The sequence below is a fragment of the Bubalus bubalis genome, chromosome 2 (assembly GCF_019923935.1).
Source record: "Bubalus bubalis isolate 160015118507 breed Murrah chromosome 2, NDDB_SH_1, whole genome shotgun sequence".
NCBI classification, from domain to species: Eukaryota; Metazoa; Chordata; class Mammalia; order Artiodactyla; family Bovidae; genus Bubalus; species Bubalus bubalis.
The window spans coordinates 87,053,107-87,071,818 of record NC_059158.1 but is presented as its reverse complement, the minus strand read 5'-3'; the positions used below and the strand labels follow the sequence as shown (position 1 = coordinate 87,071,818).

The window sequence follows — 18,712 nt, the reverse complement described above, 5'->3', positions numbered from 1 at the left end:
AATTTCATGGCTGCAGTCACCATCTGCAGTGATTTTGGAGCCCCCCAAATAAAGTCTGACACTGTTTCCACTGTTTCCCCATCTATTTCCTATGAAGTGATGGGACCAGATGCCATGATCTTTGTTTTCTGAATGTAGAGCTTTAAGCCAACGTTTTCACTCTCCTCTTTCACTCTCATTAAGAGGCTTTTTAGTTCCTCTTCACTTTCTGCCATAAGGGTGGTGTCATCTGCATATCTGAGGTAATTGATATTTCTCCTGGCAGTCTTGACTCCAGCTTGTGTTTCTTCCAGTCCAGCATTTCTCATGATGTACTCTGTATATAAGTTAAATAAGCAGGGTCACAATATACAGTCTTGATGAACTCCTTTTCCTATTTGGAACCAGTCTGTTGTTCCATGTCCAATTCTAACTGTTGCTTCCTGACCTGCATATTCTTTAGCTTCTACTAATTTAGGGTTATCTTGAGTACAGTTTTTCTCTCAACCAGTTAAAATATTCTGCCTATTGCTTTTTGAAATTATAATCTGAATTGCTTTTTTCTTTCTTTATTACTGCAATTGGTCATCCTCCAAATAAGCTTCTTGTGTTTCTCTATGAGAAAGACTTTAAAAAGTCTTAAAGACCATGAGTACTATTGGCAGCCAAGAAGCTTTGAATACTACATGCACTCTGAAGTTCAAACATGATAAGTAATCAGTAGTAAGCAAGATCTTACTAGTTGTAAGTGTTCCCCACAGAGTTACCTTAGAAGGGATTCTAGTGCATATGGTGTGTTGGAGGTGGAATAAGAGGGCTCCCTATAATACTTCCTCTTTCAACTAAATCACTTCCTTTTTCTGTCTCATTTATATTTTGTGGGGAGCATGTGCCATGTAAGATTTTCTGAAGTTTGATAAACTATGGATTTAAAACTTCTAAGCCACCAATACACTCCCTCAAAGGTCCTAGGTGCTTGAGCATGGTTTTGAGTGAGGTGCTGCAGGGTGCCATTTCTTCCTTGACCTGAGGGAAGACACAGAGCCATAAAGCTCTCTTCCATCTGTTTGCTTTTGTTCAAAAGTTCATACCAGCTTTGGTAGATTTAGTTGATAACTGAAAGTACATTTTCAACACTTATTTTAATTTTATATAGACTAGGTACAGGTCATGGGTAAAAAGGGTACCACTCAGACACAAACTGAAAAATTCATTCAGATACATAAATATATTAAAAATATATTGTCTGTCTTATATCTGAGACCCAGCTGTTTGGAAATATCCATCTAATTACATCAGACTTTCTTTTTCTTCTTTCTTTTATAGTATCCATTCTTGATACTTTAGCTACCATCCTTGATATAAAAAAGCATACATATAAATAATTAATTAATAGTATATTTATGTTCCTAGCATAGCTCAGTTCAGGTGCTTTCTTAATGTCAAAAACCCCTGCCTTTATTCTTATCCCACCAACTTGTATACTTATCTCCAAGTCTTACCTGAGGGGCCCAGTGCGATCGTTGTCCAGGCAGGGTGGGATTATTATTCTGCTCTTTGGGAAATTTTTTGGTTTGCCTTTGAAGCGTACAAAAATCCTGTTCTCAACACTTAATTATAGGTAGCTTTATAACATTGGTATATATAGCTTTATAGCATTTTTAGCTTTATAGCATTCCCTGGGTTGGCAAGGTCCCCTGGAGAAGGAAATGGTAACTCACTCCATTATTCTTGCTTGGAGAATTCCATGGACAGAGGAACCTGGTGGGCTACAGTCCCATGGGGTTGTAAAGAGCTGGACACAACTGAACGAATAACACTTTCACTTTCTTATAACATTGGTAGTTGCAACTGCACCAAAATTTCCTGAAGATGTATTTTCTAAAACATTATCCATGGTGAAGATGGGAAGCAATCAAAGAAATTGGGGGTACATGTGCAGGAGTTTTCTAGGTTTTTTCAAACTACTCTTGCCTCCATGAGCCCCAGGGGAGGAATCAAGGAATTTGGAGCTTTTGTGTCTTGGAAGTTCTCATAGGTGATTTTGACTTGTAGCTTATTCTTCAGCATAAGGAAAACTTTGTACTGATTTTAGCTGCAAACACTTCTTTTAAACTAAACTTACTTCTGACTATGTCTTTAGAGCCTTGTGCCCTGTAGATCTCACTTAAAGTATACTGCTTCTAGGACCTACTGTATAGCACAGGGAACTCTGTTTAACGGTATATGACAGCCTGGATGGGAGGGGACTTTGGGGGAGAATGGTTATATGTATACGTATGGCTGAGTCCATTTGCTGTTCCCCTGAAGCTAATAGGTACACCTCAATACAAAATAAAAAGTTAAATAGAGTATACTGGTTCTCATAGCAAGAAAACATCAATCATTCTCTAGCCACCATTTTTTTGATATTGTGTAATTTTATCATTTAGAAAACTCTTCTTATTCACTGGTAGTCCTCAACTGAAGGACATTATTTATAGAATAGGACTTTAAGAAAAACTGTCTTAGGAATTTGAACTTGAAAACTGACGAATTTCCAAGAATATGTATTCAGAACTAGGAGTCCAATTTAAGAAATAATGAGCTAAGGTGTTTAGTTCCGTGATCACTAATAGCTTCTGATCCTAGTTTGCTGATGTGATTGCAAACTGGAAGAATCTGATTTTTTTCCCACTTTTATGACTTTTCATTCTGATATAAAATTTAAATTTAAAAAGTTATAGACAGAATATTAGAATTTGAAGGAAACTTGGAGATTATCTACAAGCCTTCAATTCATAGATAATGTAAACAAAGGCTCAGAAAGACTGACACAAAGTCATTCAGTAAATGGGAGCATTTACTTCCTTATCTTGGTGTTTGAAAGCTGGGCTATATGAACTGTTAGAAATCCTATGCATAACATAGTAGTTTCATTCATTCAGTATATACGTATTGATTATTTGCTGTGATTAGATTATGATCTAGATTCGAGAATCTAGACCTTGGTGATCTTGAATTAAAGTCCTTGCCCTGTTGATTTCTCTTTAGTGAGAGATGCACTAAACAAGAAAACACAAGTTTCAGCTGTTTATAGTGTTATAAAAATAATAAAACAGATTAAGGAAAGAAAGATGTTTAGGGTAGTGTGGAGTGGCTTTTTTATAAGGTGGTGAGAAGTGGCATCTATCTCTAAGGAAGTGAGAAAGGTAAGCTATAGAAAGATAAAGAAAATAGCCGTTGAGGCAGAGGGACAGCAAATGCAAAGGCCATGGGGTTGGAGTATTCCTTAGAGTTTTATTAATATAAATTTAGGAGGATGCTCTTTAGGGTTTATTTAAATTAATAAAATTAAATTTAAATTCATTAATTCCAAAAGTTGTTTGTGAAGTTGTTTTTCAAGACATAAAGGAAATTTCTTCAGTATAGAAGCATAATTAATTTCTTTATGTTTTTTAGATGTTATTAAATTTGCATAAGAAGAGTTGGATGGAAGGTTTGACACTTCAGGACTACAGTGAGCACTGTAAACATAATGAATCAGTGGTAAAAGAAATGTTGGAATTAGCAAAAAATTACAATAAGGTAAAAACTTATTTTCAACATTTATTTCTTATAACCTTTGGAATATGTGTGATTAGCTATTAGGCATTATATAAACAGTTAAAAGCAGAGTGGCCTATTTCCATAGATCAAACAGTAAATATTTTAGGCTTTACAGGCCATCCCGGCCATCCAGTCTGTTGCAACTATTCAACTCTGCTGTTACAGTGTAAAAGTGGCCACAGACAATAAATACATAAAGGAATGCCTGAAGCTGTGTCTTAGTAAAACATTTACTAAAATTGGCATCCGGCAAGATTTGACCCATGGCCTGTAGTTAGCCAGCCCCGGTTGTAGGCCACGTAAAATGGTCTTTTACATTTGAAATCTTGCCATTGTTCAGAGGACTTTTTCTTGTAAGGGAAGGAAGAACAAGGAGATGTGAACAACAATAGCATTTAATACTTCATAACATGTAACTTGGGATTGGGGGCAGGAGGAGAAGGGGACGACAGAGGATGAGATGGCTGGATGGCATCACTGACTCAATGGACGTGAGTCTGGGTGAACTCCGGGAGTTGGTGATGGACAGGGAGGCCTGGCGTGCTGCGATTCATGGGGTTGCAAAGAGTCGGACACGACTAAACGACTGAACTGAACTGAACATGTAACTTATGAAGCTTCCTGTTTTTCATTAAATAAGTATTTACTGAAAACTGGTTAGATGTCAGGCTCTGGGGATATAGTAAGAAATAAGACCTATCCTCGTGGAATTTATTTTCTGGCAGAGGAAACAGAAAGTCAACAAATAAACACAACACAATACATTATAATTAGTGCTGTGCAGACAGTAAACAGGATGATATAAAGAAAAAGAGCAAGGGGAGACCACTTCATATGAGGATGTAAGAAAAGTTATAATTTTGAGAATCTCCTAAAAATGTTTATTGTACGCTAAAGTGTATGTGGGGCTTTCCAGGTGACTCAGTGGTAAAGAATCCACCTGCGAATGCAGCAGACACAGGAGACTTGGATTTGATTCCTGGTTCGGGAAGATTCCCTGGAATAGGAAATGGCAAACCACTGTGGTATTCTTGCCTGGGAAATCTCATGGTCAGAACAGCCTGGCAGGGTACAGTCCATAGGGTTGCAAAAAGTCGGATGTGACTGAAAGACTGATCACATGCACACACACACACAGATATACATGGTCATGATAATATTTTATTCACAGATTTCTGGTCTTTTACAGTTTGAAGCTAGAAGTCCAAAATCAAGGTATTGGGAGGACCTTACTCCTTGTGTAGCCTCTAGCAGGGGAGGGTCCTTCTTTTTCTTTTCCAGCTTCTGTTGGTCCCCAGGTATTCTTTGGCTTGTGGCAGCATAATTCTAAGCTATAACCAAGGTTTTGATTTCAGTGTATCCGTTTAGGGTGGACATGGTTCAACTCATGTTTTTCTACTTTTTTGACAAAAATCCATATAAAGAATAGATTTTACATTTCGACTCAATACATGCAATGTATTTGTATGTATGTATATATTACAACAGAAGTAAAGTGAAGTGAAAATCACTCAGTTGTGTCTGACTCTTTGCAAGCCCATTGGACTATACAGTTCATGGAATTCTCTGGGTCAGAATACTGGAGTGGGTAGCCTTTCCCTTCTCCAGGGATTACAATAGAAGTTCTATGAAACAATATTTACCCTTTTACAAATGATATATTCTATTTTCTTTCTCATCTGACTTGATTTCATTCTGTTTCAGTTATATATATATATATATATATACATATTATGTACATGGACATATAGCTTGTGATCTATTAAAGGATCAAAAACCTGTGATTTGTGAAACATATGCATACTGTATGTACAGTGTTATGGTTACAAATAGTTATCAAATATCTTCTGTACAATTTTCAGTGAAAACAGGGATTCTTCATTCATTTTTAGGAAAATAAGAGCAGTAAGAAAAGTTCAGTACCAAAGTACTAGACTATAACTGGTGTGTTTGATAACACCTTAGTATTCAAATTTTCCACAGACCAGCTGCATCAGTTTCACTTGTAATCTTGTTAGAAATGCAGGTTCTTTGACCTACTAAATCAGAATCTACATTTTAACAAGATTTCCAAGAAATGTGTATACCCATTCAAGTTAGAACTTAGAGAACACTGCCGTAGAGAAGTCCAGGTGAAGTCCTATAGTTCAAAGCTTTTTCCTTTCAGCTGGGAGAGACTCAGGATGCTGTTTTAGAAAATAATAACATTTGAACTAGACCTTAAAGCATGAGTAAGATTTGGAAATACAAAGAAATGTTACCCCAAGCCAGCTGAATGTCATGAGCAAAGACTTGGAGACAGAATAGGCAAGGGCATCTTTAGGAAGCTGTGTTTGGGTATAGTACATAAGAAGCATGTACATAAAAGGGTAAATAGTGGGGAATAGAGATTTTTAAATTACTGAAGTCAAGTAACAGTCTGGATAGTTTATTTTTTGATTAGGGGCATGATATACCCAGAACCTGACTTTAGAAACATAATTTAACAAAGGTATAGAAGAAAATATTCTAAGAGGAGATTTGAAATGGAGATTCTTCTTAGGAGGAACTTCCTGTTACCCAAACAAAAGGTAGTAAGTGTCTGTGTGGATTATAATAGTTGTAGTAGGAACAGAGGTATCAACAGATTAGTAAAATAAAATGTGCCAGTTGGATTGATAAAGTGAAAGAAGAAGGACTCAAAGATGAATTAAAGTTCTCCTGCCTAGGTAACTTGAAGTATGTTAATACTGTTAACATTTCCAACTTAAGTAGAAGTAGAAAGATTGAGGGGCTTTCTTGATAAAGAATCTGCCTGCAGTGCAGGAGATGCAGGTTTGATCCCTGGGTCGGGAGGATCCCCTGGAGGAGAACATGGCAAAACACTCCAGTATTCTTGCCTGGAGAATCTCATGGACAGAGGAGCCTGGTGGGCTATAAGTTCATAGGGTTGCACAGAGTCAGACACAGCTGAAGCTAGCACACATGCATGCACTGAAAGATTGAGAAAGGATATAAAGAGAGAAAACAAGTAAGGAATTCCCTGGCAGTCCATTAGTTAGGATTCCACACTTTAATGGCTGAGGGTACAGGTTTAATCCTTGGTCAGGGAACTAAGATCCCACAAGCCACAGTGTGGCAAAAAAAGAAAAATAGAATGTAAATAAGTGGTTCACTAAGTGGGACTAAAAATTGACAGCAAGGGCTAGAGCTTTTGGAGACAGTTAAAATTGATATTAGTTGTCACAGCAAAAGAAAAAAAAAAACAAATTTTTTTTCTTTTTAATTTAAAGACATCTTACAAAATATTAGCCAAGAGATAGTGTATAAGATTTGCCGAGAGTTAACAACCAGTCTTTTGAGATAATGGAGGGCTTTGGAAAGAATGTTGATGGGCCCATACAAGCTAAAATCCAGCAGAATTAGGGTTGGCTTTGAAGAGCATTGCCCTGATTTATATGTAGTATTCCAGCTAGAAATCTCCATTGGTTCTAGATTATAGGGAAATATATATATATAATGTTTCTAGTATATGTTGTAGAGATTAAAGAGAAGAAATCATTTATCATATTTAAAACAGTTAACTTTTATAAATTAAAAAGTTAAGACTTAAGTTATTATTCAGCAGACTGTAGGAATGGTTTTCATTTCTCTGTAACATTACAAGTTTAAGTAAATTCTTATTGGTATCACTGCCAGGAAATAACCTATTTATGGTTACTGCTGCCCATCCACAGAAGTTTTTCCTATTTTACAGTTTTAAAAAATCTCTGTAGTACTCAAAAACTTGTAAGGTTTGGTTATAAAATGAAAACAATGTGTAAGCTGTGATATGAAGGAGTCCAAATTTGGGGCTGTAATTCCCTCTGTGATTGAAAGAGAATGTGGTGGAGTTTTTAGTAACACTTAAAATATAAAAAGAAAGGCCCATACAACTAGTTCTCATAGTATTCTTTTTAATTGGTTGGCGTTTTAAACTAAGGTAATTATAGTTAGGTGCCAGTTAGCTCTGAAAGTGAAAGAAGGTTAGAAAATAATTAAATTTTTTTGTATCAACTTTTTGATTTCAAATCTGAAGTCCACGCTGAGATTCTACTTGACTGTTAATTGTTGATTTCTCTATAATTACTGAACTTCAACACCCACAACTCTTTTATTTCAAATCTACTAGTTTATTCATGCCAAGATGCATCAATATTTCAAAACTGATAATATTTGGTTAGATATTTGTAAATAAGTATGCCAGAGAAAAAAGGAATTGTAGAAGACATTTTTAAGAATAGCATAAAAACATAAAAATTTACTTTGTTTTCAAACATGTGGCCCTATAAATTCAGAGATTTGATAGTTTACACTTTGGGTAGAAAAACTTCCTGCTTAGTAACCTGAAAGAAAGTTTGGATGCAACTTTTATGTAACATAAAATAAGTAATTATATGGTTACATTTGGTTTACTAAAGTAGCTGTATTAAAGAAGAAAGTCTTGTTTTACGCTAGTGCAATAAGATAAGAAAAACAATATATAAATATTAGGAAATCAGGCCAGATTATCATTATTTAAGTATGATAAGATATGTTTGCAATCAAACATAGAAATATATGAAACTAAACTAGAATACTATTAGAACTATTATGATTGAGAATTATATAGGTTATAGTAACCATGCAGTTACATATGGTGAAATGAGTTATAAAAGGCAAATCAATTCACAGTAGCATCCAAAATTACAAAATACTTAGGAATAACTACCATAAAAATGTAAATGTATAAATATATATGACTTCTTTGAAATACAGTAAAAAAAGCATTTGTGAATAAATTCCCTTGTTTCTGTAAGGGAAGACTCAATATTGGTAAAGATGTGGTCAAGCTTCCCAAAGGTTACATTAGTGTTAGTAAAAATTATCAGTGAGCTTTTAAATTTTTGATTAACAGTAAAGTTTGTCTGCAATAAAAATGACATTTATTGAATGCTTGTTAGGAGTCCAGCCAGCAGAAAATATTTATACCTATAACGCAGAAAAGGCTAGTATCCAAAGAGTACATAATAGACATATAGTTCCTACAAAATAATTTTAAAAAACAGTAATAAATTGATAACAAAACTGGAAAACTCACTGACGACAAGTGGCATATAAACATGAAAAAAAGTTCAATTTTATTATAAAATATTCAAAGAAAAAGTTAATAATACAAGTAGTTTCTTTTTTCTTTTCAAATAGAAAAAAGTGGTTTGGGAGAATGTGCCACTAGTGGGAAAATAAAGACTGATACATGACATTTTTGAAGGCCATCTCCCATTTTATCTTTCACTTTTAAGTGCACGTGAGCTCTTTAAGCCAACAGGTTCTCTTTTTAAGGATTTATTATGAGGAATGAAATTCTATAAGTACTAACTTAAAGAAATATTTAAAACTTGCTCTTATGTATATAAAACGAAATTGTATAGCAATATTAAAAATTCCTGCTATGTGACCTTCCCTACATTTTCCAGTGATAACCTCTCTCTCATATATCTCAATGTATTATGCTGTTAACAGTGTTACCTCCAAGGTGGACGGTAGGGGAATTTTATACTTCATGTAAATCTTGGATTTTTTTCAGTTTTTGTACCAAGTATGTTTTAGTTATAACTAAGATTGTGTTAGCTTGAAGTAACAATGGATTAAACAAGATAGGAGTGTATATCTCTTGCAGTTCAAGGCCTTGTGAAACTTTGAAATTACTGCAAACCCAGATATCTCCATCTTTTGCCCCATTTTCCCTATATTGGCTTTTGTCCTTGGTATTTCCTCATGATTCCTGGTGGTTGCTAAAGCTTTAGCCATCCCATCTGAGTTTCAAGCAACAGTAAGAAATGCAGGGGCAAAAAAGGATACTTCTCAGATAAATCAGTTCCTTTTCAGGGTCCTTTCTATAAGTCCCACACAGCACTTCTGATTATATCTCATTAGCAGAACTTAATCAAGTGGACATACTTTGCTTTGAGAAAGGCTCTATAATACAGTCTTTTATCTGGGAGCATAGCTGCGTTTAATAAAATCAAGGCTATATTACAAAAGAAGGAAAAGACGTATGTTGGGTATGTAACTCATATGTATGTATGTATGTATGTAACTCGTATGTATGTATGTAGCTCGCATGTATGTATGTAACTCGTATGTATGTATGTAACTAGTATGTATGTGTGTGTGTATGTAACTAGTAGTAGACTCTGCCATAGAAATTTTTTTCTACAACCTAAACCACAGTTTCTATTATACATACAACACTTGTATGGGCACACACATATGCTCTTTATTTTATATGTTTTATATAATTACATTTTAAAGTTGGATTCCTTTTAGTATTTTTAGAAAGAATTTACACTGTTTAGGGTCACTTAATAAATCACGGGTTTGCTTTATTCAGAATGTGTCATTAAAAACTAAGTATTTCCCAAATTGCCATGAATGTTGCTTTGAGGTCTTTGGAGATAGATAGGACTATATTTAAGTCACAATTTTTACTGTGTGTCCGCATTTCATTGAGTATACTCCTTTTTTGTTTATTTCATACTGTATTATAATTTGTGATTTATAGGCAGGTAGAGTAAACCTCAAATGTGACCTTCTTGAAGAACTGTCTTATTTGTAGTGAGTACTTAATAGTTACTTACTAATATATAAAATAATGAAAAATCTACTCTTGAGGACATGCATGAAATGTACTGGAGTGTTATAAGCACTTTCAAAAGGAGAGAAAGAAAATTTATAGTATAAATATTGATGTAATTAACATATAGAAAGAAGATCATGCCTAATTTCTTTATGTAAAAATGTAGATTAACTATTTCAATGGAATGTTTTAAGGATTCTGTATATTACTATGTATATGTTAATGTTTAATTGCCAGTGATTGTAGGAAACCCATTTTTTTGTTCTCCATATTCACACCTGTAATACTTTCTCAGAGAGTTTTCTAATTGTTTCATGTTTGTTAATTTTGCTTTCCCAAGTATGTTTTATAAAAGCCATTTCTTTAAACTTACTCTCAATCCTCATAACCCATAATGTGATTTTCAGTTAAATAGTCAATTCATTGACTCTATAAAAATCAAGAAAAAAGTAAAATGCCTATGTTACATTCACTGGCAGTTATGCAGAGATTGTTTAGTGATGAAATAATATACCATACACGTGATTTTTATAAAGCATGTGCTTAATTGGGAGCATGGCATGTTATAGAGTGAATACAGCAAACATGTCAAAGGGAAAAAAAGAAGCCCAAGAAATGGGCTTGGGTAGAATGATTGGTTGGTATCATCAACTTAATGGACATGAGTTTGAGCAAACTCTGGGAGATAGTGAAAGCAGGGAAGCCTGGCATGCTCCAGTCCATGGGGTTGCAAAGAATCAGACACGACTTAGTGACTGAACAACAATAAAGTGAAATAAGAGACATGATGTCATAAAAGCAGAGGTTAAAGAATTAAAAAAGAAAAGGGTGTATTAGAAAAGGTCTTCAGAAAGTCCAGGGAAATGGAATCTATTGGAATTCACAAGGTGGAGAGATCCTTAAAATCATATTAATGAAGTGCCAAGGATCCAATCCATGTTTGTCAAAGGGAAAATAAAATGGTCAAGTTTAAAACAGAGGTTTTCCATTTGAGAAATTTGACCATTACCAGAAAAAAGACAGTGAGATTAATGGGTTTGGTAAAAGCCTCTTTAAGATAGGGGGTACATCTAAAGGGATTGTGATAACATAACAGACCAAATTCCAGGAATTTCTTAGAACTGTGCAGACCGTGCATGATGGGATAGCCATCTGGGGGTCTTTGTTGATAAACTGTTAAAAACGTTTCTAGTGTGAATAGCCACAAACATTTTCAGTGCTTTTTTGTTGGTTGAGTAAACCGAAGAGCACGAATGCAAAAGCAAAGTTTGATGCCAAATCACAGAAGTTGCCATAAACACAGAAGTTCCCCTAGTGAGGACATTGCCTGTGCCTGAATTTCATTTGTTTCTGCTGGTACCATTTCTTAATTTTTCCTGGTGACTAGCCAGAATGAAGACAAACTGGTCTTGCCCAGAATGGTAAAGTGGTAAAGGTAACTTAGGTAGATGGAGAAAATATTTAGGGGTTTGTTGTGATGATCTAGTCTATCTCAGAATGTAGGAGATGTGCTTACTCTTTTGTCATGGGGGTTTGCAACCTTCGTATATGCCTAAATCTACAGCTGCTCCTCGTTTTCCAGATGGCATCTATGGCTGGGAGTACTTTTTACCATCTGCACTTCTCAAAGAGTTTGTGAACTCTCTCTTTTAATTATTGGAAATGGAAAAACTAATTGGTAAAGTGGTTAAATGATATAAAAGATTTTAAAAACTGAGTGAGAGCTTTTTAAATTCTTTTTATTTTTATATTCTGTTTAACCTTTCAAATAGGATCAGTGCTTTATGTGGTCTTTTACTTTCATCTTTGCATGTCTGCCATCTTTGATATTTGCAACACTCCAGAATACTGCATAATAACTGTTTTGTACATGGATTGGTATTTTGAGCCAAATTCCAAAACCCTTACCTCCTTCCAATACTGTAAAGTACTATTGTTGGCATGAGCATGGAACAACTAACACTGAATGGATATAGAGTACAAACTTACGTGAATTGTTCCATTCATCTAATGTTTTCAAATTGGTAAGATACAGTGTCATGATTTGTAAAGGTAATTTAGAAAGACAAACTTTTTATGTGTTGCCAGTGTTTGCATGTATTTAAGACACTAAGATAATGGGAGACACAATTTTGGAGATTCCTGTTTTAACTAGCTGAGAATAATGAGTGACATCTGACTCTGAAAATGAACATATTCTCTGTCTAGGGAATTCTGGATTTGGAGTGTTATTAACTTATTTTCTCTTCTTTCAGTCTTATGAGTCATAAATGTATTTCCTAATGATGTGTTGTAAATAAGGATCCTTTAATAATCAGTAGACAGATACAATACTTATTCACCATCTTCCCTTTAGGCTGGTTCTACTGGGGAATATTCTCCAGATAGTTTGTCCATTTATAAAATTAGATACTTGCCATCTTTGCTCATTTTCAAGTTCTCTGTTTACAAAACTATTAAGAAGGTGTGAAATGCAGCCAAACTTCCCAGTTTATGGGAAATGTCTGATGATTGCATTTCCTACATGTTCATTGTTCACACATGAAGAAATTTGGCAGCTGTGAGATTATTAAGTTTGGAGTATCCAAATCTAACCCTCACTGGGATTTTGGTTTCCTGCTTTCTACCCATATCTTCTCACTGCCCACCCCCCCACTCTTAGTAACCATTTTAAGTCCTGGGGTATTATTTCTTAAGATTGATGATACTTAAATTTTCTTCATTTTCCATTTATTAAAATGCTAGGAATAAATCATAGACTAGGAGTTCACCTGATGCAGAGTCCTAGTTCCCAGCAGTGGCATACTCAAAACTGTTCAGAAGGAGGTTTTTTAAACTTAGAATTCTCAATAAAGGGTTTATGTGGTGGTGCCATTATTAGGGTAGCGGGCAAGAGTGGTAGCTAATATAAATGCTGTAATTATTTCAAAATTATTCTGCTAGAAAATTTATGGTCATACACATAAAAGTTTATAGCTGACTCTGAAAATAGTAGAAAGTGATTTGTTTATATGGTTTGATTGATTTAATTTTTACTTGATTTGGCATTTAATTCAAGTAATTTTTTAGTGTTGAAAACCTCAGATTACTCTATTTCTTCATGATTATGAAAAATCATGTAGAGAAATGAGAAAATTTTCTGAATACATATTTTACTTTTAGAGATTTAAATATGTGAAAGTATTAAGGGAAGATACTATATGATCTGTTAGGTGTGGATCAAAAGTCAGCAGCAGGTCCTTTGATCCAGCAGGTCCTTTGATCCCAAGTGTTTTGCTGTGCTGTGCTTAGTCCCTCAGTCGTGCCTGACTCTTTGTGAACCCATGGACTGTAGCCTGCCAGGCTCCTCTGTCCCTGGGATTCTCCAGGCAAGAGTACTGGAGTGGGTTGCCATGCCCTCCTCCAGGGGATCTTCCCAAACCAGGGATTGAACTTGTGTGTCTTATGTCTCCTGCGTTGGTAGATGGGTTCTTTACCACTAGTGCCACCTGGGAAGCCTCCTAATAGATACTGGGTGTGCATGGGTTTGGCTGACAAGAAAAAGGAGACAAAATAATAGGGAACTGTGGGAAAAACATGGAGAAAGTAGGAAAAGAAGACAAAATAAACTAGTTAGTACCCCAGTGCCACAAGCAGCTGCCTTAGGTTATTCCTTCTTCCAGTTTAGCCATCCATCAGATAATTCCGTAACAGTTTTCAAATGGTTGACACTTTAATTTGGTGATCCAGTTTGATATTTTCAGTTTTGGGGGGTTTTTTTGGACAAATTTCTTAAGTCTGTTTTCAAAATGATGGTGGTGATAGTTTTTATTACCCTGAAGGATTAGCAGAATTGCTTTTTTGCCCAATAAATTGCTTGAATAAAAGATTCTGTGAATGAAAATTAATGATTATTATCATCTTTGATTATTTTGCAGTGGGAAAAGCACATTTATAATTTGAAACTCTGTCCTTTGTGTTTCATTCACAGGCTGTAGAAGAAGAAGATAAGATGACCCCTGAACAGCTGGCAATAAAGAATGTTGGCAAGCAGGTGAGGTGTACTGTAATAGGTTATATAGTCACATAATAACATGTTCTTGAGAGTTAAAACTATTTTGGAGCCTGTATGATTTTTTTTTTCCTGTGTTCACTCTACATTTTTCTTCTGTCATGTAAATGTGATGCTAATTTTAAAGGTCACTGAATTATTTGATGTCAGAGTCTTTTCGCCAGCTATAGAGAAGTAAATCACAAATATATACCTATGAGATACTATTTTTAGTGAAAATAGTAGAAATAAATTAGGAAACTTGCATCCTGAGTTAATTTTCCAAGTATTATTTTTATCTGAAATAATATTATCCTTGAAGATAATAGAATGGTGGGTTTATTTCATACATAAAATGATATATAATCTGTCAATATGTAGACTTCAATTTATAGGTAATATTCTTGAGAAAGCTGAAAGCCCTGTTGGATTTTACTGAGTGAAGAGAAAGGGTTTCAAGTATTTGCTCTTTCACTTTACCAAGATGAAATATATATTTCAGTTCCTATTTTTCTGAAGGTTGGGGGGGAACACACCAACCAATTAAAAGAATCTACAGATTAATTAGACTGTTTTTTAAAGAATGTTGATTACATTTTTTCATTTCATGGAACATGGTTATCATATTGCTGATGTTGGCAGAATCTTGATATTTCAGATGCAAGACACTAAGCTGTCTTTGCTTTCAGCCATCCTACCATATGCTCTGATCCCATCACATCTCACAAGCTATGTAGGTTTGGGCCAGGACCATTCTTGGATGGGAAATCTCTAAGAATCACCCAGCTGCCACAAGAAGTAATGTAGATAACTGCGGGAAGTGTGTTACCAATTTGCTGCAAAACCAGTTACTCCAATAGAGCAGTAGGGGCAAAGGTTCTAACTTAAATATCATGATTGATGAAGTCAAATCCTACTGCATTCTGAATATTATGGTTTAAATAACAGTAGAAACCCTCCAAAACCAAAATGAGATATAATTCATCTTATTCTTTCATCCGGTATGATAGTCACCCTTGTTGTCTTTTCCCACTACATATTTTATTCTAATATGTAATATTAGATCACCAACTTGGAACCCAGCATTCAGTAACTATTTCTTGAATAAATAACTCTGATGCTATAGTTTCTTGATGTAGATTCAATTTAGCAGTTAGCAGCAAATAAAAGGAGTAAATTAAAAGTGAAACTGAAAATATATATAATTGCAAAGTTTAATAATCATCAGAATCATTTTTTAAAATATCGTACTTCACTGGTTTGGCCTACTGCGTGGCAAAGGCAAAACTGGCTATAATGGAATCAGACCAGTGTCTTTTTCTCTCGCCAGTGTTAGACTCATTCACCTAAAATGCCCTAAGGCTTGTTTTTTTTAACTAAAGAAAATTTAATATTATGGTCTGGTTGTTTGAAATTATCTGTAGCGTGTTGTGTGTCTGGGTGTTTTAAAGAAATCAGCGTATTGAAATTGTAGTTCAGAAAGCAACAGCCAAGAAGTAGTTTCAGTGGTGAACATTTTTTTAAAGTTAGGATTCTTGGTATTTTAGCAATTCATATAAGAAAATAATGCTTTAATTGAGAATTTTTTATTTTGTACAATGTATACCCTGTATATCAAAGCTTTCAAGTTTTTAGCTGAAATATTTCAATCAGCTCAGCCTTAAACATAAATGTATATTAAGCATTTTAATTTAACTTCCTTTATTACAGTGCAACTTTAAGCCTTATTTTTAACTCATATTTCAAATACAGATTTGATCAGGTTTAAATTAATGGATTGTACCTATATTCTTTTCTGTGATACATTTTTTCAAAATAGCTACATGAAATATTCTTAACATTTTAGAATTGATCCAAATTGTATTAAAATTTTTAAGTTACTAATAGTAATATTGATCCAAGAGTATTTCTGATTTAAAGTACTGTTTGTGAAATATTAAAATCATATAGAAAGTAAATTAAAATTATAGAGGAAGTGATGAGATTTACATTGAACTCTTGCCTATTGGTATGTGTCTGCTTTGAGCAAAGTACTCTCTCAGACATTGAATATATGTGAATGGCAGAAAATATACATCTATAATCAGGCTTATACATGCATATAAAATGCTCTTAACTTTTTTTATCAGATGATTTCAAACTGTATAGAATTCCTTGTGACTCTTTATATTTCTGCTGCAGTCATAACATTGTGTAAATCAACCTTTTATTTACTTTATCAGCTCCTTAACATTTTAACAGATTTAGTAATCCTGAAAATGTAATAGTATATTAGGAAAACAAAATTTTAAAATATATATATACATTTAAGTTTGGCTTTCTTTACCGATTTCATAAGCTACTGAAAAAAAAAATCTAAGCAATTCGTCTACCAGTAATATGGTTCTTGTTTTTTTTTTCCCTTTCCTTATTCTTTTTTTCTTTTAGGACCCCAAACGTCATTTGGAGGAACATGTGGATGTACTTATGACTTCAAATATTGTCCAGTGTTTAGCAGCTATGTTGGATACTGTTGTATTTAAATAAAGTAATGGAAAAAGCTTTTAGTGATACTTTCAGTGTATAGTCCTCTGTTGTTCCTAATGCTCAAAATCAAGGGACCTCTGAAGGTGTATTTGGTTAAAAATAAGACATCTGGCATCATTTGCAGCACTGTAACACCTTCAGTCTCCATTGTGCAATTACTTCTATTTCTTTAGTCAGGGTCTTTGCAGATTCCAAAGTTGTATAAGAATACATCAAAGTGGACAAATTTTGTTAAGATCCCGTTTAATATTTGAAGAAATCAGTAACACAAATATATTTTGATTGTTGCTTACAAAATAAAATACATTTACAATCTATGTCTCCTGAGGTCTTTTTGGCACTGGGTGGAATTGATAGAATAACATTTGACAGTGCTCTAGAAATCTCACACAACGATATGTTTCCCTTTGCAATTTAAGGTAACACAAAACATCAGTATGATAACAAAACTTGACAAATGTAAAATGACTGCCATTAATGAGTGGCTACCTCATTAGTGAGTAACCCAGAAAAATGTTGACAGATTAAAAGTATTTGTCACAAGTTAATATTGTATACTCAATATCTTGTTAACACATTATACTTCCAGTATTTCAGAAAAGTAATATAAGAAGAAAAGGGAGGCAATTTAAATTTAGACTTTTGTGATTTTCTTTTTAAAGGGTACCTTCCACCAACAATGTTGAAATTGTCTGGGAGTTAGTTGCTTGCTGCATACTTCACTAGACTTTAGCTGAAACCGCTGTAGAAGGTGTGTAATGTCTTCAAAGCAAAATGAGAAATGAAGCCATAATGTGAATTTAATATCTTGAGTACATAAGCAATAAGTTTGTCATTGTTTTCTCTCATCTTAAATTAACTGAGAAGGACCCAGTTTCCTGATAAAGACAAAAATTTGACTAATGGCAGTTTTCAGAGATATTTCAACCTGTTTCTAACTTGATGTACATAAGTAATTGTTCTCATTAGTATTCATTCATGGGACAGTACCCTACCAGGGCCTCCAAGAAATGTGCAAAAAGTATGGAGACAAATAACATTTAATTCTGTCTTTCCCTTTGTGAAAATATGGTAAAAATGTTTCTAAGGCTTCATTAAAGGGGAGTTTACTTGGGGATTTAGAATTGAGACTTAGCCTCTGCTAGAGGTAGTATGAATAATATGATGAACCAAATTACTGTCCTATTTAAATAATCCTAGGCTTTCCTTGGTAGCCTAATGAAAAGTTGCTAGAAACTTAAGTGGAAATGGCTTAAACTCCCAGTATGTTTCACAGCCTCATTTTTGGTGGAATGAGAGGTGTTTTGAGCATTTCTTGATTGTCCTGTGGTTTCTTCTTTTAAAGACAGTGATGGTATATTTTATGTAGGATATGTAATATGTATTAATTGTTGGGATTATAACAGCCAACCATTTACAATTAAAATATAAGAGTTGAAGTTAGTAGTTTTCCTTTTGCCTGTTTTAAACTTGTGTGCAAGCTGGGTTTTTTTTCATACATTATTTTCCCCCATACATAAATAAGGTTCTGTGACTTCTTGCACAGATACTGTTCATAAGAGCTAGTAAAGATTTTTTTGGTACAATATGCCCTCAGAAGAAGGTCTGAGTAATCGAAGGGTTGTTCTCAACATTCCATTTGAAACTTTTTTTTCTTTCTCTTTCACTTTAGTCCCCTGAAAAATAGCTCCTGAGTGAATAAAATGACTGAGAAGGCTTATACAAGGCCTGCCTTTTGTTCTTGCTTGATCACCTGATCTTCCTGGACCTCCCACAGTCAAGTATCACATTCTCCCACTTGGTTCATGTTGGAGACATTCCCAATTTCAAAATCCCTTCTAGCAAAAAACCTAAATTTTTATAGATTTGGAGTCCATCAAAAGGAGGATGCCCAAAGAAGAGGCTCTGTGAACACCTTTGTCTTGGAGTGCACAGCTATTTTAGCTAGCAGC

At 34.4% G+C, this 18,712-nt stretch overlaps 1 protein-coding gene across 5 annotated transcripts in view; it reads left to right on the top strand.

Annotated features, from left to right (window-relative positions):
• The window catches only part of PSMD14 (proteasome 26S subunit, non-ATPase 14), a 110,322-nt gene extending 93,245 nt beyond the window's left edge, over positions 1-17,077 (top strand). For 4 of the 5 annotated variants that reach the window (XM_044934737.2, XM_006074292.4, XM_006074293.4 and 1 more), the window contains 3 exons: positions 3,421-3,546; positions 14,175-14,237; positions 16,662-17,077. In XM_044934737.2, coding sequence (XP_044790672.1) covers positions 3,421-3,546; positions 14,175-14,237; positions 16,662-16,760 — 288 coding nt within the window. In that variant the 3' untranslated portion in view covers positions 16,761-17,077. The remainder of the gene's footprint in view (positions 1-3,420; positions 3,547-14,174; positions 14,238-16,661) is intronic. The other variant, XM_044934740.2, reaches the window with a different exon arrangement.
• The last annotated feature ends 1,635 nt before the right edge of the window (positions 17,078-18,712 follow it).